We start from the raw sequence: 22,905 nt of genomic DNA, 5'->3' as shown, positions 1-22,905 counted from the left end.
AGGTGAGTGATTTGCAAAGCCAGGACTCATCCCACTACACTTCAACCACCTGCATTTTAAATGTCTAGTCCAGGAAAGTTGTCTGGGCTGCCTCCCAGTTCAGTGGAGACATCACTGCCTATGTAAGACTCTTCTCATCCTTCGACAGGCCCTTCTCAATATAACTGGGAAAAAATTAAATTGAAAATTCCAGAACTTCAAAAGGTAATCAGTCCCACTTTCAGGATCCAATTGCTAGGGATTAGTCTGATATTACTAAAGTCTTTGTATCAAACATCTCAAAATGCTATCAATCTGGGCTGGAATCAGAAGCCTAAGAACTCATCAGCTCAGCAGCCTCTTACCACTCTCTCTGAATTGTTCCTCATAAAAAAATCCAAAAAGTGCCATAATGAACTATGTTGAAATAGCCATCAGATTATCATGTGCTAATGTTAAGTTTCCTAGCTGAATCTGCCATTAATGGGATTAAATGTGCATATTTTCCATGTTTATCTCTATATTTCCATACGTTCTTTCTCTTCCCTCTTTTTATTATTTACATTTTTCTTCAACTACCAGATTTTCTAGGCTTGTGAAATAATCACAGAAGTGAGGAACAGTCTGATGTTACTTGCTGTAATTAAGCAAGATATTAAAGGTTTTTAAATAACAGGCCCTTTAAAAAAAAAAAAAAAAACAAAAAAACAGACTAACTTCTTGTCTTAGTCTGAATTAAATCAAGGAAGGGCCAGAGAGGGGAAGACAAGAACAGAATAGAGGAACCTTCAGAAAAATAGTGACTCTTCCATGATATCAAGCACTTTTGGGGAAAGGAAAAGCTTGTTAAATTTTACCAATTAATCTGTAAATGAAAGGTTGAAGGAGATTATCATCTCAGTTGCTTTTAAAGGAAATCAACTTCTAGCCTGGAAAAGATGCTATCAGCTGTATATTTCTCTGCTGTACACTATTTTTCAGGTTCTGCAAATTTCTGAGGATAACCTACACTGTAGATGCATTTATATTTTGCTGGATGGTCAGAGGTGCCCTAAACCTCATTGTATACGAACTAAAATTAGTGAAATTTAAAAGTTCTAATCTTTGCCACAAAGAAGTAGCACTAAGTGTTATTAATGAAATGCTGATAATATTAGTAGATAGGAAATGCAAAGTTTGGCATGGGTCAAGCATGGCTCTTTGCTGTAATGCAACCTCAGATAATAATGTCAGAAACTGTGGTTGAAATAGTGGATCAGTAACACGTATGCAGTGAAGCCTCATTCCCTGCTAAGATTTCATGTTTTCTTACCTGGTCTCTTCTGTAGCTATAAAGAAACCCTCATCTGAAGCATCAAGCCAGTTTTGCCTCTGTCTCTTGATCACTGGAATGGTGCTGGTCTTAATGGCACTTGCACTGGCTTGCAAGGCCTTCCCATTAGTCATGTGGATGTGGGGAGCGGCATGCTGAAATCACAATAAAAGGGAAAGGTGTTTGTCTGAGAATAAGCATAATTCCATTAACGAATTCTGCTGCAAAGGGCAGCCTAAACACCTCTCAAAACCCAGCTCATCTGCCTCAATCACTACCTGGGGGCAAGATAACAACTTACCTGCGCCCATTGACATGTTGTATGCATAGGTTTTAAGGCTGTTTAAAAACTGAATTAACTATTGCTAATGCCATTTTATACAAAAAGATATTGAGGCATGAGTCGATGCTATGAACCAAGCAATTCAGAAACAGAAACCCATTGATTTTAGGAGAGAATTAACATTTTATGAACAAAAAAACCTAACCTCCCAAGCAATGAGACGCAAGACCTATTTTTTCATCCAACTATGGCACTAAACTAATTTCAAAAAAAGGCATACTTCTCACTTTGCAGGTCCTTACTCTGCCTGTTTTTGTTTTTAAGTAGAAGTCGCTGAATAAGATAAGTGGTTTGGTCCTGCTGCTAACCTGAATGGAAGCAGGAAAACAAAGGTTTATATCACCATGTTGATGCCATGGTTCTTAGGTTTACTCACTGGTCTTTGTCAAGTTAGAGCTACCTGCAATACATCTACATTCATTTCACAGCTGATAACATCAAACTGAAAATGATGCATTGATTTTCCTCTCAACCTTTCCCCAGAGTAATTGTGCAATGAGAGCAAGTACTCAGATCTAACAAGAGAAGCTGCCTTCTTACACATGACGAGAGAGTGGAAATGTTTTCTGTATCATCTGTAGCTAATGTTTTGGAAGAATACACCATGACAAAAACGTGAATCTTGGAAATCTTAATCTTGTTTCCCACATAATCGATTAGCAGCAGGACTAACAACAATTGGACAGAACCAGTTATGATAGAAGACATTACACAAAGATGAAAAATTGCTTACTTTAACTCACATGGATTCAACATCATGTTTTCTTAGGAAGAAGTACTATTTTCTTGGTGAAATAACACCAGTATTCCACATTACTAATAGCATTCTGTAACATTCCTCAAGTGCACCCAGTGCTGCACATTCGTGGGAGTAGCCCCTAATTAGGGGACCAACATCACACTCATGAGTAAGGAAGGGGCTTGTAGCACCCACAAAACCAGCAGAACAGAGCAAAGAACTGATCTCTTAAATCATGTAATAAAAACATAAAAGCCAGAAAATATAAACAAGAGCATAATTTTTTCTGAACAATTCTTACACCCACATTCAAAGCATTATATTCACATAATGACAAAACCCTGATCCACACCATTTGTTCTCTCCACTAGGACAAATTTTATGCATTGGACAGAAAATTTCCATCTATCCATTATGTTATTCTGAGTAACTGAGCCATCTCTGTGATTCCTTAGATCTCATGTAACAAAACCAAACAAGAAGAGCAGAAACAAGACATCATATTTGAGTGAGTCACATATAAATCTTTCTTAGACCTAAACTATTTTCCTTTGTCTTAAAAACAAAGAAGATTTAGGGTGAATTTAATTGTTGCACATAGGATCATTAATCTATCTTTGTAGCCCTTTAAAAATATTTACTTTTTTCCATTTTTTCAATCAGTGTCTAGACTGCAGTTTGGCTTTCACATATTTTTTCATATTGGCTCTGATGGGGAAAAATACCTAAAAGACATTCTACAAGAAGTAATTCAGCTGTTATTTAGAATAAATTCAGGATAAAGTACATAGCTGCTATGAAATTAGAAATTCATGAAAGTTTCTGACTGCTGATCTCTTCTTGTACACAGTGGGTGGTGCTCAAAAAGAGAGTAAGGAGTCATGCATGGAAAAAATTGCCACACATCAGATTTTCCATTCAATATTTGTATCTGCAATTTCCTGTGCCACACATTACAGAGGAGCATTCAAGGGCTCCAATGGTACATTTTTGTTGTGCTTCCCTACTCAATAATGGGTTTAAGGTATCTCATGTAAAGATTCAGATCTTCTCCCAGGCTCCTTTCTAGTACACCATTGAATGTTTCCTTTAGTCAAGATAAGAAATGCAGGCAAAAAACATTCAGAAAATGTACAAGGTACAAAAAGTGTCTTTCCTGCGGCATAAACTCTGAAAAACAGTAAAGCCTGATGGAAAAAGTATTTGTCTTTTCACAACACGTTTTCCCCTAGCAGAGCCAGATATTGCAACTAATTCTGAACTTCTGTTTCTTTCTACTTTTATTAGCCCCCAGCCCTCATTCTGGGCAAGAGATAACATTATAGAAAACGTCACAAGGCTTACAATATCATCTCATTTCTGTTGCACCAAATTGGTTAGAATTTTCTCTTTTATTTCCTTTCAACCCCAGCCCTTTCAAGCTATTTGAAGAAATTAATTACATTTCACAGAAGGACAAGAGAAAATAAGACCATTGTTTTCCAGTCTGTGCTAGGGACCACATTAATTTCAAGTTAATAAAAACAATTGAAGCTCTTGACCAGGAAATCAGTTCATTAGTTCCTCTCAACAATATATTCACCAACGCATAGGAAAATGAGCATTCAATGGCACTGTCACACTAATATCAACACCAAGAGCAAAATGAACTTTCATACAAAGTGCTCATTAAATGTTTTGCTTTTATGATGATGATGAACTCAAATTTCCCTCCTAGAACACAGTTATGCCAGAAAAGTTATGAAAGCCTCAAGAACACTCCCTGTGCTACCACAGAAGTCCTTCTCATTTACAACTGCTTGCAAAAAGCTTCTGTAATTTCCTCAGAACACCACCGTGTGCAATCAGCTGCTCTGCTTTGATTCTGACTCTGTACATCACTAACGAGCTGCCCTCTGAGTTTGCAACACAGCCCCTGGTGTTAAGGGTCTGCATGCCAGGGCCACATCAGAGCAGCACCTGAGCATCAAGAGTTTGTATTGTGGGCAAATCTTCCTCTGGGATGAGTGATTCCTTTCTCCCAAGTTCTTCACCTCAGTCTGAGCACATTCACTGAGATCTCTTGTTCCTCTGTGACAAAACTGTTCCACACTCAAAAGGAGAAAAAACTTTGAGAGCACTCAGAAGAAAAACTTCTGAAGACAAAGGGATTTCTGATTCAGGCCAACTTACATCCCTTAAAGAACACAAATATTTCAGTGATCAGGGGGTTATCTCTGGGGAGAGTCTCACCTGTCAAACAGGTGGTGTCCAAGCTGCACAGTCAGTGCACCCTCAGAGACCAAAGGCAATCCTTCCAAGGTCTTCAACAAGGAGGACTTTACATAAAGGCTGGTTGTTGTGCAGCTCCACCTGCCCCTTGCTGATCCATTCTCTGCTGCTTGCAAGTGCTGCTCATCAAAACTCACCTGGCAAGGGCGTGAATTTCCCATCTGCACACAGTGGACAACCGAGACACCTCCAACTTGCAAGGAATGCAGGTGATCCCTTCACAAAGAAGCTACATGTCTTTGTCCCTGTCAAATCTTCTGGGAGCAGCAGTGCTGAGTTACAACTGCAAATCAGGTCTTTCAACAAAAGCTACACCTGGCATAAGGCTTTGCTGTGGCAGGGAAACCAAGGAAATGACTGCATAGGATCACTGTACCCATGATATCTGCTCTAGTGGCAACTGTGAGTCCAATGAAGTCTGGATACTATCCCAAAAACACCTTAAATTAAAGTGGCAACTCAATATAGCATTTTTATTATCAAGAGTACATCTCCTCTCCTCACTGGCTCCCAGAGAAGTACAAGGACACTGAGATGCATAATGGTAAGACAAGAGACGAATCCTATACAAATTCAGAAATGGGCCCCAGATCCTAAATTCTAGCCAAGGTTCCTGCCTATAAGTTGCCCAGTTTTTTATATTGCTATATAAGTGGTCAAAAATTTATTCATTGAGAGCCACTAAAAATTCTGAAAAGATACTCAGGTCTGAAAAGACATTCAACTTTGAAATAAATACATAACACTCAGTAATTCAAAGAGTAAAAATTAACAGTGAACCTTTGTACAATGGCTGAAGGAATGTTTAACTAGACTACCATAAATTCCTAAGTGGATTTCTATTTATGATTTCTTATTTTTCCCCCATTATTTCTAAAAGGAAAACATTCCCTTTGCCTTAAATTAACATTTTAGGGTATTTTTGTTGTATCTTTAAACAAAACAAAACAAAAATCAATTGAAAGCAAGCAGAGCAAAAGATGCTCTCTACAAGGAGAAAGAAATCACTAGAATAAATCAGCTATGCTCAGATGACTGGAAATAATCCATATTAATTGGTTCCATATATTTTGCATTGACCTAATTATACAATACATCATTTAAAACAAGTTTAGAATTACCTTAAGTTTAATCAGGTATTGATTCTCTTTTGCCACACCTGAGGTATTCCTATTTCCAAAGGGATTAGCATTATACCTTTAATAAGCATCAAGGGTTGGAGCTGGTTCACTTATTCATAGAAGTGTGAGATGAATGCAAAAATTAATACCCAAAATCTCTACACAGCATGAAGTTGCAAATGTTGATAATAGTATGCAGGCACACAACCACTTTGGGTATAGAATTTCATTAAAAAACCCAAGGGCTATTAAAAATGAAAGATGTTCAAACAACAGATCATATACAAGAAAATAAGCAAGTACTCAACACAAGTACAACTTCGGAACCTCTGGATTTGCTGCCAAACCTTTCACGAACACCTACAATAGTTGTAATGCTGAAAATTTTGTGTTTTATGTGAAAATGCTGAAAATGTAAAGCTGCAATCACTTTTCTGTGCAAGGGAAACAAGCCCACCAAAAAACCCCGAAAGAAACAAAGATGGCTCCTAAAAGATGACAGCTGACTTGCCAAAGCCTCTGGGCCAAAGTACTGTTGATAGTCCCTGTTTGTCATATATGGCACACAAAACCTATATAACCTCTGAATACATCATGTCATAGAAGGTATAATTTTGAAGTAAACAGTTATTTATGGAAATCAGTAAATTAGTAATGAAAGATTAAGCTAGGCAACTATGCATAGAATAAAAGGAAATTTATTTTATAGTTAAAAGAGAGCATGCTCTCCCTCTCCCCTCATCACACAAATGCTTAAAATATTTTCTGGGTTTTTATTTTTATGAACAAGTATCTGAAACAAAAAACAGGCAACTATCATTGTATTTAAATACAGAAGAAAAATTCTTGTAATGTCCTCAGAAAAACTGGACTTTGTTTTTTTAGCAGAGCACACTCTATACCTTGCTGGCTATGACTTCAGCAATAATCTGAATCTTCAAGGAACAAGATCAGATTTTTAATGCCTTACATTATTTCAACACCTATAAAAGCAACTTTAAAGAAGTGCAAAAACTTCACCTTAGTAAGACAAAAGTTCTTTTACATCAAAGCAGCCAAGGCAGTAACACAAATTTGCTGTGGTACCTCTCACGTTCTCATGACTACCGGTCATGCTTTAACTTTTTATGCTACAATATAACTGTAATCAGTCAGAAAGAGAGGACTTCAGAGTAAGTATTTGTTACAGTAGCATTTTACATTGGCGCTCAGCAGCACTGCTTTACTACATCTGTATCAGATGTATCATCTCATACTGTTTCTAATGCAAGGAATACCATATTTCCTGGTTTTCCTGCCAGTTTCTATTTACTCACTGGGGAGTAAGAAATTTTCTTTTGCACATTCAGTTATGCTTTAGATGCAGAGTAGAGCAGACATTGCTGTAACAATTTCTCACTAAGAAGAATAGTTACCTTTATTTCTACCTTTATTTATTTAAGTGCAATGAACAATTACTGCATGCTGACTGCAGAATATTCACTTGAGGTCTGAGCCATCTGAGCTGTCAGCAGAGAGGTCTGGAGAGGTTTAGAACACAGGAACCTCAAAAACTCATGTTATTTAAAAACCTTTTTCTTCTCTCTTTAAAAGTTAGGACATGTTTTGGTGTGAGAGAAAAAATATATAGGAAAACTCCACATTCTTTTGGCTCAGATTTTAGAACAGTTCTGATATATTAATAGAAAAGAGAGACTGAGTATCTCCAGAGTACAATTAATAGGACAAAAAAGAGTAAAGGTAAAGCAGAGTCAAGGGTTCACCAGCTTCAACACAATTGTCCTGTTCTTTTTCCCAAACCAATGCAGTATGGAAAAAACATTGAAAACTTTTTCAATCCCTTCCAAAATTTTATAGCAGAGGAATACACTTGAATAACTAAATATCTTCTTTTGAAATGGGTGTACTTAAAACAAATTCATGACCAAGAAGGATTACATCACATCCAGCAGGAAACAGAAACAGCACTTTTCCAGACATCTCTACTGTTTTGAAATCTGTTGTGCTCTGTAGTCCTTACCTATTTATAATTCATTTGCACTGGATTATTAATGTCCATTGATGACAAAGGCAATGAACTACATTAACCCTTTTTCCCCTGCAGAATGAAGAAATCCATGGGGGAATTTACCTGTCCCATAAATGCCATACATAAAGAAGATATAAACTTGAAGGGACGCCCTAAAAACTGTAGGAATGGAAATAAACAAGCTCATGTCATGATTTGCTGAGCCTTATTCTAAAATTTCAACATTCCTCTCAAAAACTGATATTTTTCAAAAGCAGAAAGCCCTCTCCTCAAACACCCACAGGACAGGCATCAATCATAAGAGATTGAGAAAAGTTTTCTCTATGAGAATTGCTGCTCAGCCCTTACCTAACTTTATTATGAGTTTGAAAAATAAAGAGATCAACATTTCTCACTGTATAAAAATGCAAGATAGTTACTAAGTGCGTGACATTTTTTTATATAAAGCTTTCTAATCACATTTTTGAAGGTGTATCTATCCTCTTAAACATTTCCTGTTTCTGGAAACCAAATTATCAAACTCAAGGAGAAGTTAGAAACTGGCCTCTAAGGAAAGTTATGCAAGAAATTACTCAACTATTGTTCTATTTAAATGTGCTCTGCCCCATGTGATATAGATACAATGCAAGAAATTTTATTGACGTTAATTTGACATAATCAAAAATCACTTAAACATAGAACAGAGAATTGTAGTTGAATTTTTCAGCTATTCAAACTGACAGCACTGTTACCTATTATGCTCTTTAATTTCTGATTTTTTCCCCAAGATTTCTCATGAAATAAATAGACTCATTTTATGTCTACAATGATATTGGAATTTTTTAAAAAATTAAAAAAAAAAAGCCAATGGCTTAGGATACTACTATATCTACTTCATTTTAAAGGAAAAAATCATAGCTATAGGCAGATCTATACCTAAAATCCCCTCTATACTTACCATGATTGTTCTTGTTGTATGGCTGGATGATTCTGGAAAATAAAAGAACCACAGCACATTAGAATGTTTTCTTTATCCACAAAAGCCCTATGTTCTGATGCTCACCCTGAAGGCTAAGATGCTACTGCTCAGCTACAGCAATGAACACATCAAAAATGCAGAGACTGGAAAGATTTCTCATGAAATGAGCATGAGACTCATCATTGGTCCTGAATATATATGGCATGCTATATTATGCTGTTAACTGCACTCGTTCTCTCTGCTTAATTATCCTCTTCTGCAAGAAAATATAAAAATGAACTAATTCATAATTCACGTTTGAAGAAGTGAGGTTTTTTTTCATTTTGCTTTCAACATATGGCATCATGAGGGGTTAGCTCTGCAGACAAAAACACAGATAGTATCAACATAATTCCATTACTGTTCCCATAAAAAAAAAAGTTTTTATAAAACTAGGAAACTCTTTTTCTGACAATTTTGAGGTGGATGCTCAGTTTGAAACTGACAAAGCTTTTTGAGAAACGCAACATGCACAAAAGTTAATGATTGTCTCCCATATGATAAATCAGGAGCCAATCAACTGAGCTCATGGTTATATTTATACAAATTGCAGAGCAATCACTACTAGGCCAATAATTAACACAGATTTCACCTTGCTGTTTAACTCAGATTACTTTTGCTTTTTACTTTCCCTAAGAACATAAATCACATTCTCTTTGGCTTAAAATGTTACAGTTCACATATTAGAGACCTTGTTCTTTTTCAAAGCAGTGAAACTTCAATAACAAAGCATAAGTAGTTAAAAAACCCACAAGGAAACCCACTGCTGGTCTATAAGATGAAAGATGATACTACCACCAGTCTCACAGACTTGCTCAAAAATTTGGATAGGACACCTTGTTGGCTATAGAGAGTCCTTAAGGAAGGGACATTCATCAAAACCACATGTTTTTATAAAATGTACACAAGTCTGAATGAATTCAAACAGCAGAGTCTCTGCAGAGTTCTGCAAGCAAGATAAATTCTAAATAATTACTTTTTTTTAAATTCTTGTCTTAGTTCCAAATTGCAAGTTACAGGGCTTCTGATTAGTATCACTTACACAAAGAATTCTTGAGAGAATTTATTATTGTTTAAAATTGCATTAAAGAGATTAAAAGGACATGAGAACAGCTGCATATATCTCTCTCAAAAATAAAAAAAGTAATTACACCCTTAAAGTGGCATTTCCCTTTCATTTTGAGGAATCACCTTAGTCTGAAGGTATAGTTCAATCACTGATAGAAAAAAGGTAAACCATTTTAAACATCTCAAACTATTTTTAAACTCCAACATTCAACAGAAATTCCAGTATATAGTTTACATTTACATTTGTACAAGTCTTCATCCTTAGTCAGTTTTAAATAAGAAATATTTATATCACTAAGGTCACAGTGACAGTACTGTAATGTGAATACCTACCGAAAGCCAGCAATATCTCAGTTGTAAGCTCCTCTACCAGCCCTCTTTTCCCCTCTTTTTTCATGTAAAAGTTATTACTTATAAATACACATTTAGGTCACTAGTCCTCAAGGCAATTTTTAAACTGGTAGTATAAGAGCTAAATATTGTGATAATCTACTGTTTCCTGATACTTGAACATATTTGGCACTATTAGAGAGTAAGAGAAGATCACAGTAGAGGGAAGAACTCTGTAATCTGTTAAATTTTTTTCTTCACAGTAATTTTTGTTATTAAAACATTTTTTTTTTTGGCATGGCAGTAAAAAAACATTTCAGGACCTGAATATTCCTGGGAAAACACAGAGACTGCATTAATCAAATAATAAATGAGACTAATATTCATTACATTTATAAGCATAAATATTCAGAAAAAAAACCCCACCCAACCATCTTATCTCCAACATCCAACCACCTTATCTCCAAGAGCACAACATTTCCTGAAGAATCCCGAACGTAGGCAGAATTATCCACAAAGTTAAACACAAAGAATGGGGCTTCTTGTCTCTTGAAATAGAGGAGAGATGCATTACAGAGTGCTTTCAGTCACTCCCAAAATGATCAAAGCCCACAAACAAAAATCCACTTTTTTATACAGAGATACTTGAAGCCTTCCCTCTTACTCAGAGGTGCTGTGCTGTTGGCATAGCTCTATATGCCAAATCTATAAAAACTGTGCTTAGCCATGATTGTCCCAAAACACACAGACATGCTCTCACTCAGTTGTCTGTGAAACTGAGAAGATCTCCCTAAAATGAGCTGAGGAACAACTGAATTTTCCTGGAAATTGTTAAACAGTGTATTTTTGACAAGAACCTGACAGACGCTGTTAATGCAGTGCCAGCAGCTGTTAACTCCAGGATATTACCATATTGATAATCTAATAATAAAACCCAGCAAAGGAGTGAAAAAAGATGTTATATTTGTAAATATGCCTGTTATATCGTGCAATAGACTCATTCTCTTTTTTTGCATGTATTTTCCTTGCTGTAGATACTGAAATATCATCTAAGTTGCCAAACAGCAGAGACTTGACTATATCCATAAATACAAAGGTATTTATGGATAATAGGAAAAGAACTCTTTAATAAGCAGATAGAGTAAAACGATTCTAGGATTAACAAAGACTACTAATTATGGTGCCATTGTTACACAATTTAAACTCTTATATACTCTGATACACAAATATTCAGACTTTAGAACTGAGCAGACACCAATTTCTTCCAGAAAAAAATTATACCCTGACTTGGCCGGTTCTGAAAAACACTTATGCATGGACACATCAGCCAATTTTGTGGAACACTTTTAACTAAGGCAACAAAGGAAGGAAGTCCTTGCTTAAAAAGGCAGTCACACAGCATTAGAAACCTTTACATAGGGTCTGCACATTAATGCAAACTCCAGTGCAGCTCAAGGGCATCAGATATTATTTAAAAACTACAAAATTCTTGGTGTTGAACAGAACAGAAGGCAGAGCTTTGGATTTTCATTTTCATCTGCCAAGTTCTACAATGCTTTAGGGAATTGACATAATCTGGCTTGAATTTTAGGGAAACTGGCACGAGTGGACACTCGGTTTATAAGTGAGTTCTTCCAGCAAGAACTGTGATCTGTACTTGCACCCCTTCAGTAGGAAGGGAATTCCAGAATGGAGACTGGTTCTCCCCTTAAGGGCAGTGAGTGCCAGGGAAGTGGATTGCTCATTTTGCAAAAAAACTCTACAAAAAAACACACCAAATATCACAGATCAGACACAGGATCTTTCCAGATCCACTGCCTAAGCACTTCGCAAAGATGCCTTCCCTATCGCATTATGTACTAAAATTGTTAGGAACTATTGCTCTGCAGTCACAGCAGAAAAAAATAATCAACCTACTTGCCAGTAATCATACACAGAAGCATTGTGAATATGAACTCCAGATCTTGAATCAGAACCCATAATTCAGGAGGTAATATGCTGCTAATCCTGTTATCAAACAAACAGGATTCTCTTTCTGCAACTGTAATTCTTTAAAATAATACTAGGGGAAAGTAGTGATTCTAGGAATTAAGCTCTGGCTATTTGCATTGTGGTTTAAATGTTAACTTAATTACAGCATTGTTTCCTGTTTGAAGAGCTGATTCATTCTGCCAATTAGGAAATCCAATGTTACTGCAGCTTCATATCTACACAATACCTGTATATTAAAACAAGAAACACTGACTCCACAGCAAAAATGGGGCATTTTACCATGAAGTGCCCTTCCCTCCACCTGGGATCCCACTTGCCTTGCTCCTTCTGATCCCTGCTGCCACCAGTGGTACCAGAAACACATGTGCACTGGTGAGTTCAGGGATGCAACACCCCAATTTTTCATAAGCATTCATTTCCTTGGCACAACAAAAGCAAAGTGATCTATGGCACACTCCAAGTAGTGCTTTAAAGCATGAATGTGACTCTAGATTTTTGGTTTTTTTGTGAATCAATTGTAGACAAAGAAGCCTTACAACCAAAGAGAGATTTTTGAAAGAAAGGAATAAGTGCCAAAGGAATCAATAATAGTGCTTTATTCAATTTCTAATGTACTTTCACCCTGGGAAATAATACACATTTCTCAAGACACAGTAAACCTGAGCATTTCAGTTGAATAGATATTGTATTTTGACTTTGGCATAACAAAAGTAATCACTGTCTGTATTTTAAAAAATACACAACATGCTTAGGAACAGTTCTTTGTCAAAGGAAATCCAAGGCAACCTGGGTTTGCAGAAATGCGTTTGCTCCTCCCAAGCACTCCTGTGGGCAAATTACACTGCTTACCTTTTCTCACTGAAAAATACCCTGCAGTTTAAGCAGACATCAGAGAATGGAAGACTGTCCTTTTATTTGTACTCAAAGGAGCTCAAATACTTGGAAGATAACTGTAATGTAAATTCAATGTACATGTGAGATAATGTACATTGTGAGACAAGAAATAATTTTCTCAATTTTAAGAAATTCTAGGGGGAAAAGGTATTTCTCTTCTCTCTTTTCAGACAAAAATATTTTCCTCCTACTTGGTTATTGTTCATGTTAAGTCACAACATCACTTGCATCGCTGGGTTTGGAGAAATGAAGACCAATGAGGGAAGTGGGGAATCATTAACTCACTGTTTTATAACAGAGAAATTTAAATAGGGAAAAAATTTTACTTGATACTTGCAAATATGAGATGCAGAAGCTTAGTTCTACAAATGATTGACAATGTCAGCAGCAACATCCTGGGGTAATTAAGGCCTGTGTCACTTTCCAGGCACATTATTTGGGCTCTGGAAGTTGTCAGTAGTTCATCATCTTCAGTATCACGATTTGTACCTCTGCAAAAACAAGTGAATTTACTAACCACAGAAATGTAAGCTTTAGAGCATTTTAGTTTCCTAATAAATATTTTAAATTACTGCTTCCAACTGCACAGTGAAAATAGAGAGAAATTGGCTGCTCTTGTGCAAGTTGCAAAATTTAAATGTAAAAAGGTTTTTAGGTCAATCTCTTGAGGGTCAGAGATGGTTTTAACGACTCTGTATAGAAAGGCAGGACTAAGCTCTTAAGTATTTCCTATAATGATATAAGCATAAAAGCAATATATTTTGGGAAGTAACTAAGAGCCATAAACACCTTTCCATATTCCTTTGCTTTCCTCAGTAAATGACAGTAATACAGCATCATTTTTTCTTGAGAGATCTATTTTCCATATTCACATTTCCATCAATACCAGTGCACACATTTGACTGAGAAATCTGCAGCTGAATATTTTAAAGCGTTTTCTGGCTATACCAAAGACCAAAGCTAGACCACGCATGAACTAAGCAAACTTCAGAGGGAAAACTGACTGTGGAGCAATATATAGCTTTTGTCTCTCACTTTTGGGAAGAGTGAGTACACACAATCCAGCATTAATCATACCTTGTGCTTTAGGATGGAAGAAATGGCAAATTTTCACACAGCAGCTTGTTTGCCACAAGTCATTTCTACTCTTTCAGTTGGGAATCATTGGTATGTTAAAGGAGGTTTATGACAATTTTGGTAAGTTTACAGTTTATTAATCAGTTTATTAATGTGTAAGAGAAAATGTATGGTTTTCTTTTTTAAAGTAACAGAGCACCAGATGTTTTTTGATGAGCAATCCATGCTGCTCCTCTGCCACCATAGCAGAACATCTGTCTCTCCAAAACACAGTATTGTGATAACAATCAGACATCTTTGAGAAAAAACAACTCACTCACTGCTGAAAAATTCCATCCTAAAGTGAAACCTCCTTCCCTTTAATGCACTTTCACATAATGTTATGTGAACTTAATTATAATGAACTTAATTATAATAATATTATAACTATTTTCTCTGTTTCAGATAAAATAATTGTAACATTATTATAGAAAGAAAATATATTCAAGAAAACACATTCAAGAAAATTTGGGTCAGGAAAGGTTTTAGTCTCCCTGTATGTCTGTCAGGCTGCTGATGTCTTCATTTGTTTGTCATAAATTCCCCGTGGAAAACTAGAAGTGAAATCTAAGGCTTTCTCCTTGCTCATCTCCTGAGTAGGCAGTAGTATCAGTCATAAGCATAGAGAGAAGGATTGACCTAAACAGTATCTAAGAGAGAAGGAACATCTTTTTGAGGTTTTTCTCCATTTGCCAATTTCTCATGTCACCTTCTCATCCTGCCAGGCCAGAGATGTGTGGGTTCCTAGGAAAACAGACCCCAAAATTGTTGCCTCATTCCTAGATAATTCATGTATCTGCTGTGCACTTCAGTATATTCCAGAACAGAAACTGGACGGTTGAAAGCATCCTCTTGAAGGCAGCAGGACATGTCAGACTGAAATACAGCACTAAAGGTATGGCAGGGAAGAAAGGAGGATCAGGGCTGTTAATTCAAGTCTCTTCAGCTATGAAATGCTGGCTCTTTTATTTTTGTCCACAATATGAAAATGATATCAAGAGGCACAGACAGATTTCTGTACCTCATCAGTGACGCTGATGCCTTGGACATCCTGTGGATATTCTGGTTCTCATGCATCTTTCCAAAGGTAAGGAAATGCATGCCAGATGACAGAAATTATTCTTGTGTAAAATACCTCTACCTGATGTTTCCAAATACTATAAGCAAAATTATCATTACTCACCCTGCCAAAACAATAGGCTGACGTAAAATTTGACTACTTGGATGCACAGTTCCTCACAGTTAAGCAGCTTGTGGGAGAAAGTAATTGCTTGGAATAATTTCAGACGCTGTAATTTAAAGATCAAATTCAAAATATCTAAAGCACTTTACAGTCACACCTAAATCTTCCCATCATCAACTCCAGTAACAAAATTGGATACATGTAACCTTCTGCAACATCGTGATTTTCTGAAGATGGAATTTTCCCACTTGAAAGAGGCTATCTTCATGGCAGAGAACCACTTAAATATCTTATGCTGACTTTAATTTCAGCAGCAATTGAAATGCTGCATCTCAGAGTAGTTAAAAGCTCCAGTATGTATATTACACAAAAGCTTCTGAAAGTACTGTGAGTTTTCCAGAACAGCAAAATGCCAGTTCACTGGCACTTTTTATTACATCTCACAGAATGCAAGATTTGCTGTTGTTGGAAAATAAAATGAAAAACACTTTTCTAAGACCATCCAGCAAAACTCTTCCTCCCAATCAGGGACACAAAAACCTACAAGATCCTCTCTCTAGCTACAATACACAGTGCTTAAGCAAAGCAATTCCACTCATGTCCATGACTGACAATAACAAGATATCAGGACCCAACCTCCCCATTAAGAAAAGATAAATGAGGGAGTTCATTTATCAATTACACCAAAACCTTTCTGGAGGTGCATCCATGGAAAACTGAAAGGGAATGTTGTGCTGCATTAGCTAAAAGCAGAACTCAAGACAATATAAGGCTTGTATAAGAAATGCTAATCATATTCTTGTTTATTATTCTTAAAAGCATTTAACTAAATATTAATGATGTTTCTCATAATCTTCCCCCACTTCCCCAAAGAGGCATAAAAATGTGCCATTTCCATAATGTACTGCTATATTCAAGGCAAATAATTATTAATTTCCTTTAAAAGAAATTCGGCCAAAAATAAGGCACTCATCTAGGCAGTAAGATTGACTTAAATTATGCTAATCTAAATATATATTTGCACAAGCCTAAGCAACATTTATTTGAACGCTGTGAAATATTGTACATCTTAAGTAAATATATTTATGTGGCTTTCTCAAAACAAATATCTAATACTGTTGGAGAAAAGGTAAACTTGAAAATGCAGACATTTACATGTAAATAATATTAAGATTATGAAAACAGCAAATGAGATTTAATATAAATTCCCCATGCTCCATTTTGTTTGCTCATTTCACCAAAGCATGCACTGAAAGGCAGAATCTGTCATCATCTCCATATCAAGCCTTCTGGATACTGTTAATTGATACAACACAATCCAACCTGCAGCAATCAATACTATTTTGGAATCAAAAAAGCTTTTTAGTGTATTTATAGTAACACAAAAACTCTGGAGGCTGGCAAAACCTTTCACTGCACAAATAGCACACCGTGGTCAGGAAAATTGCAGAAACCACCACTTCCCAAGCTGATCTGGTATTGAAGAGAAGCTGGATAAAACACAAGCAAAAAGAAAAATATATTTTATATTTACCACTAACCTGGGGAGGAGGTAAATGGTGAATACTGAAGGTAATCAGTTTTAAGTCAGAAGAAATGGAATCTGTGCTGTTGAGTATCATTACTACTGGTTCGTTACTTTTTCATTGCATTTTATTTTCACAGCTCCACATTTTAATCAGAGAGAGAGGCAAGAATAATAACAAAAATACCCATTTTTTGTACTAAGATAATAATTTTTGCACTAACAAAATACAGATTTGACTTATTTAGGATATATGCATTCCAGTATGTTGTTTTCACAGGAAACAGATAAGCAGAAATATTGTATTTGTGAGGTGCCCCATGACAGGAAGGAATTATGCATCTGACTCCATGTTCTTAGAAAGTTAACTATTTTAAGATACTGTATTATATTAAATACTATACTGAACTATGCTAAAGAACAGAGAAAGAATACTTACAGAAGGCTTACATGACAATAATGACTCTTTCTAGAGCCCCGACACAGCTTGGCCCTGATTGGCCAATGAGTGAAAACACAAAATCACACCAGAATCCAATGAAAAAATCATCTGTGGGTAAACAATCTCCAAATACATTCCAAAGCAGCAAAACACAGGAGAAGCAAATTAGATATTTTATTTTTCTCTGAGGCTTCTCAGCTTCCCAGGAGCAAAATCCTGGGCAAAGGGATTATTCCAGAAAATACCACACAGAAATATCTCCTAAAGCAGTGACTTGCAGTTCTCAATACTACTTTTTCAAATTAGATGTTATTTTGTGCAAATGGCTTTAACACAGTTGACTATTTGATACACACTAACTGGCGTACCTAATAACTGGATTTACACACTCTTTACTTTGAGAACATCTATACTAAGTAGAAGAAAAATTTTACAGGTTTCCAAGCATGCCTCCTTACAGAGACATAAGGAGGGGTTCAATCATAATAATTACCTTGAACTTACTGCTACAGCCTTCTCTGCTGGAGAAATGTGCAGGTTGCAGCAAGATGGGGGTCAGTGTCTTCTCACAGATGAGAAGTGATAGGAGAAGAGGAAACAGCTTCAAGTGATGCCAGGGAAGGTTTAGGTTAGATATTGGCGAAAACTACTTCACTGAAAGCATTGTTGAGCAGTGGAACAGGCTGCCCAGGGAAGTGGTTCAGTCACCACCATCCCTGGAGGCATTGAACACTTGGGGCATGTTGGGTTTAGGGCTTAGCAGTGCTGAGTTGAGGGCTGGACTTCATCTATGAGGTCTTTTCCAACAGAAAGTATTCAATGATCATCTTTATATCCAAGGGAAGCTAATTCATCACTCAGAGCTCTCATGGAGAGCCCAGTCTAAGGGCCAGCATTGGTGGAGGGGGAGGTCTTTGTTCACATTCTCATGCAGCAACCACTAAACCATCCATGCACAACTCAGTGAAAAGCCAGCATTTATGGGTCTGCCTACCAATGCAGATATCATTTTTCTTCCAGCTGCAATATTTTCTCCCATGGTGTCACCTTGGTCCCCCGAAGAGCCCGTGTTGCCATGAATGTTGTTTGTCTGTGGTGTAATAGCTGCATGCTGAGCAGAAGAGCAAGCAATCCTCTCTTCTGTGTATTCTCAGTAACCACTTCTTGTCAAAGGATGTCATGACTCCTATCTAGGTGTTATTAAATGTACAGTAGGTGTTTTCACTGCACTACACAGGTAGTGTTTGCAGTGACAGAAAAACAAGATTATGGGGAAGATGATGGATAATGAATCAAGTTTTTATCCCTTTATTTGGAATACTATTTCTATGAGCTTGTCTGAAAGGCAATTCCTCTGCTTTCTACCTCAACTTATTGTGTGAAGCATGAAAGCAGAGTGTCACCTCTTTTGTGAACATTTTTGTGAACAATTTCTCCTTTTGTGAACATTTCTCCTGAGCAGTCTATTTGAGAGCCCAATGTCTGACAGATTTCTACCCTCAATAACCTTATTCAATTACAGAACAAATAAGCTAATGGTTTACAGAAGTTATAACTCACAAAGAGATATCAGGAATGCATGCATGCCTTTTCTTTTAGTGTAAACATTATATTCTGCTGGATTCTCCTCTTATTTGGACAAGGTAAAACTGTTTGCAGTTAGAGTTGAAAAATCTTTCTGTTTGGTGAAGAAAAAAAAATCAGAAATTTACAGTCACTCTTCAGGATGAAAAATAAAGATCATTTGAGAAAAGTTAGTCTTACCCAAAAATTTCCATCCTTTTTTTTTTTGTTGTTGCTTGGTATTTTTTGGTTTTTTTTTTTTTTCCGTACATCTTCATTCCTGCTCTTAGTTTGCACTGAGGTGTAATGAAGTGTCTGTATACACCAGACATAAAAGTCACCTCTGGCACTGCACAGTGTACAGAAAAAGCCTCTCCTGCACCTCTGTGACACACTTTTTGCTTCCTACTCTGCAGGCACAATGGCTTTCTAAGGTGCAATGCAAAAAGCCAAAATAAAACATGCTGCATCTCTGCCTTCTTTTCTTGTCCTTTTTCGGTAAATCAAGATCAGTAAGAAAAATGGTAAATGGAGGTTTTGTAAGAGATGCTATTAATATATCTTTATCCAATGAATAGGCACCACTATTCATTACATGGATGCCATAAACATGCCATCCATATCTTAACATTTTTCTAAAGTCTGTACCCTCTCATGTAATGTTACCTCAGGTTCACAGAAAACTTTTCTATTCAGAGAGACAAAGAATATTTCATTTATATTCCTTCACATACCATCAAGCCCATTGTGATGGCTGTAGTTTCTTTTTCCCAAAATACTTAATGCAGAGTGGTTGGAGGGTGCAAGCAGTCGTTTTGCACTTGGACTTTGAAGGCTTGGTGTTGACCTGATTACACTGGGTTTCACAGCAGGATGTATCTCTGTTTGAGAAAAAAGAGAGAGAGAAATTATATCTACTTGATTTTAAGATAAATAAAACAATCTATTCCACATATGATATTTACTTTTGTTCTTCAGTGAAAAGAAAATTCCTTTGCACTTTTGTGTTTACAAGACCTTGAACAACACGAGTCTTCCTACCCACAGCTCCTCCAAGTAAGAAAGACCTATTTCACTTTAGGTTACCCAGACTCGATTCCACAGTGCAGACATGTAAGGATTTGAGGTTGAAGAGCTAATAAACACAAAACACTCTGAAATGGGTGTGTTTATATTTTCCTACCCTTTTGAGATTTGTATTGGAGCTACACACCCACAGGTTTCAGCAAGCAAATAAAAGCATTCTACTGTAGTGAAACTACCTCAACACCTCAAGCTATTCAGTATCTTCTGTCACACATGCTTTAAGGGACCTTCCCACACACAAGTCACAAGGTGCAGGAGTCAAGAGGAAACACTGTAGGGCTTTGCAGGTAAAACTACCCCAAAACTGCAGTGGGAACACTTCCATACTTCCCCTTACTGGGGAGCTTCAAACGTCCCAGAGCATCTGTTTCATGGAGCAAGACTATTTTGGAGAAAAAGGAATAAAGAGGGAATGAGGCAGCAAAACACATGTGGCCAGCACATTTCAGGGTGGCACCTGCTGTGTTTGCCAGGAGCTGACGCAGCTGCAGGGAAATTTCTGTATTCTGCCAGATAAAAGTGGCAAAAGGAAGCCTTGGCTGAGTCTGCTGGTCCCTCACCAGGAATTTGCTGAACCAACTAATTAATTCCCATCACACATTTGGGTTCAAAATGCCACCACCCTGTCCAGCCTTGGTGGGCCCAGGCTTGTGTGGGAAGTCAGCTGCCCAGGGCAGGTCCTGGCCCTGTGTCACAGTGCAGGGCACCAGCTGCCAGCACTGTGCAGGGTATGAGGCACCAGCTGCCCAATTACAGCGGCCTCTGATGAGCCAGGAGGCAGAAGAGGCTGAGAAGGTGAGGGCAGAGGGGCTGGCAGTCAGATCAGCAGAGTCAGCTGCCCAAGGCAGGTGAGATCAGGACACAAAAATTGAGTACTTTCCCATTTGCAGCCCAGGTTTACACCTCCTGAAAAGTGCTTCTTTCTTCTTATAAAGTGCTTTTTTTTTTTTTTTTTCTGTTTATAAAATGGAGCAGAGAAGCTGGGAAGATGCAAAATCTACAGTGAGGCCAAGTATCCAAGGAGGAGCCTCTCCAGCCTCTGCCATCCATGAATACCATTCAGGAGAAAGAGAAATCACTGCATAAAGTCAAAGCCCACTGCAATAGCATGTTCTCACTCCTTCAGGAATGCCCAAAATCTGATACCCAAGTGCTTCCCTGCCCTGCCTGGAGCTCTTGGTCTCATGGCCTTGGCCAGGCTGTGCCAGCGTGCCAGGAGGAGACAACACCAACAATTTTCACACTGGAAAAGACTTTGCTTAATTGTTCACCACTGCTTTAGTTGGGGCTTGCAATCACACTCTCCAAGCATGAACACACTCCCATGAGAAGCCTCAAGAGGGTCAGGTATGAAACAGTAGGGCAGAGAAATACACAAGCAAGTATTAGGACAGGTAGGAAGGAAGGCACAGGTAACCAGTCGCTTCAGGGCAGAGCTATAGATTTGATGGCACCAAATTCCCCACCACTTAATTAGATAAAAGCTTTTTACAGATATTCACTGCAGAATTCATCTTGCTTTTCACACAGAAAAGATTTCATGGCATGTCCTGTTTTTCTTGCTGTGGGGAACAACCATCTCATACTTTACTTTTTTACTAAAATGGGAACAGAGGCATGCTTAATGTTATGAACACCACTGATTGCTAAGGTAAAACTCTAAACTGAAATAGATACACTTGCGCTGTTTGCTGAAGGTAATTGGAATTTGCATTCTAAAATGTTCATTTAGCAATCTTTTCCAGTTTTCTGAAGGAAATGGTAGATTTCCAGGGATAACAACACTAAAATCTTATTTTATTTGCCAAAGAGCTCCAGCAGCAACCACAGTAATCCCAGCAGTTGCATTGACACATGAGAACTCCACCTCCTTTCATCTGCAATCTATAGGAGAGGCAATTTCATATTTTCAGGGTGAGCAAACAGTTGAGGAAGGAAGCATTTCCTTCCCTCAGCTTCTCTTCAGTTCAGAAGTCACTAATCCTCCATTAGTTTACCACAAAGGCTGTCCTTTCTCTTTCTGCAGTAGAGGAAGGTAGCAAGACCAAGCTCTACATTTAAGTTCTAGAAAGGAACTCAGTAAAACAGCCAGGATCACTTCCCAATGGACCGAGTCCTTCCTGTGCAGACCTTTATATCTTATTTCACTCCTCCTCTACATATAGACTTGCTTCAAATATTTTCATGCTTCAGATCAGCACTTCATAACCATCTGCCTCATCACACCCAAGCAGTGTAACGAGGCATTTCAGGAGTTTTGCTTACTATGCCTTCATATAATTGTATTATGGAATAATAGTAATCAAAATCTTTTAATTCCTGCTGCTCTTATGCTTGTTCTATTGCATAGCACTTCACCGAAAATCTTTTAGCCAGCTGCACCTTGTTCTAACTCAGAGCATTCAAATTATCTCATGACCAGTAGCAAATAGCCAGTCAGCCACATTCTGAAATAAAAATAAATAGGAGTAAGAGATACTGTTTCAAAAACATATTAGTAACCCATTTTATAGGACCAGATTTCAGCCTCAAGCAAGCAAATAACAATAACAACATTAAAAAATTCTCCCTTTTTCCTTATGTCAGTAGGGTAAAAAAAATATAATACCCCAAAGTAAACAAAGAGAAGCTGAAGTCTTGTACCAAATCACCTCAACAAACATCCTGGATTCCAGAGGGGCTTAGGCAGCTGCACCTTCCCCTCACCTCATCTCCTCAACATGTCTCCCAGCTGGAGTGTTAGCCTGGTTTTCTCATAACTAAGAGATAATATAGGACATTTAATTAGCCAGGGGTTCACCACAGCAGCTTTGTTTTAGGAAGCACAGTGATGACTGATGAGATTTAGGGGATAGGCCCCAGCTCTTGAGAGGACAAGGCCTAATTTTAATGCTTGTCCTACCTCACCTGTGGAC

The 22,905-nt window shown here is 37.4% G+C and overlaps 1 protein-coding gene across 2 annotated transcripts in view; it reads right to left on the bottom strand.

Annotated features, from left to right (window-relative positions):
* Nucleotides 1-22,905, bottom strand: part of MTA3 (metastasis associated 1 family member 3) — a 131,885-nt gene that overhangs the window by 16,668 nt on the left and 92,312 nt on the right. For both annotated transcript variants that reach the window (XM_054279515.1, XM_054279516.1), the window contains exons 16-18: nt 19,639-19,785; nt 8,732-8,763; nt 1,292-1,446 (exon numbers count right to left, since the gene is read on the bottom strand). In XM_054279515.1, the coding sequence (XP_054135490.1) occupies nt 1,292-1,446; nt 8,732-8,763; nt 19,639-19,785 (334 nt within the window). The remainder of the gene's footprint in view (nt 1-1,291; nt 1,447-8,731; nt 8,764-19,638; nt 19,786-22,905) is intronic.

The sequence above is a fragment of the Melozone crissalis genome, unplaced genomic scaffold (assembly GCF_028551555.1).
Source record: "Melozone crissalis strain CALT ecotype California unplaced genomic scaffold, PUWL_Pcris_2 ptg000027l_1, whole genome shotgun sequence".
NCBI lineage: Eukaryota > Metazoa > Chordata > Aves > Passeriformes > Passerellidae > Melozone > Melozone crissalis.
The sequence above is the reverse complement of the archived record's forward strand: the minus strand, read 5'-3'. Positions and strand labels throughout refer to the sequence as shown.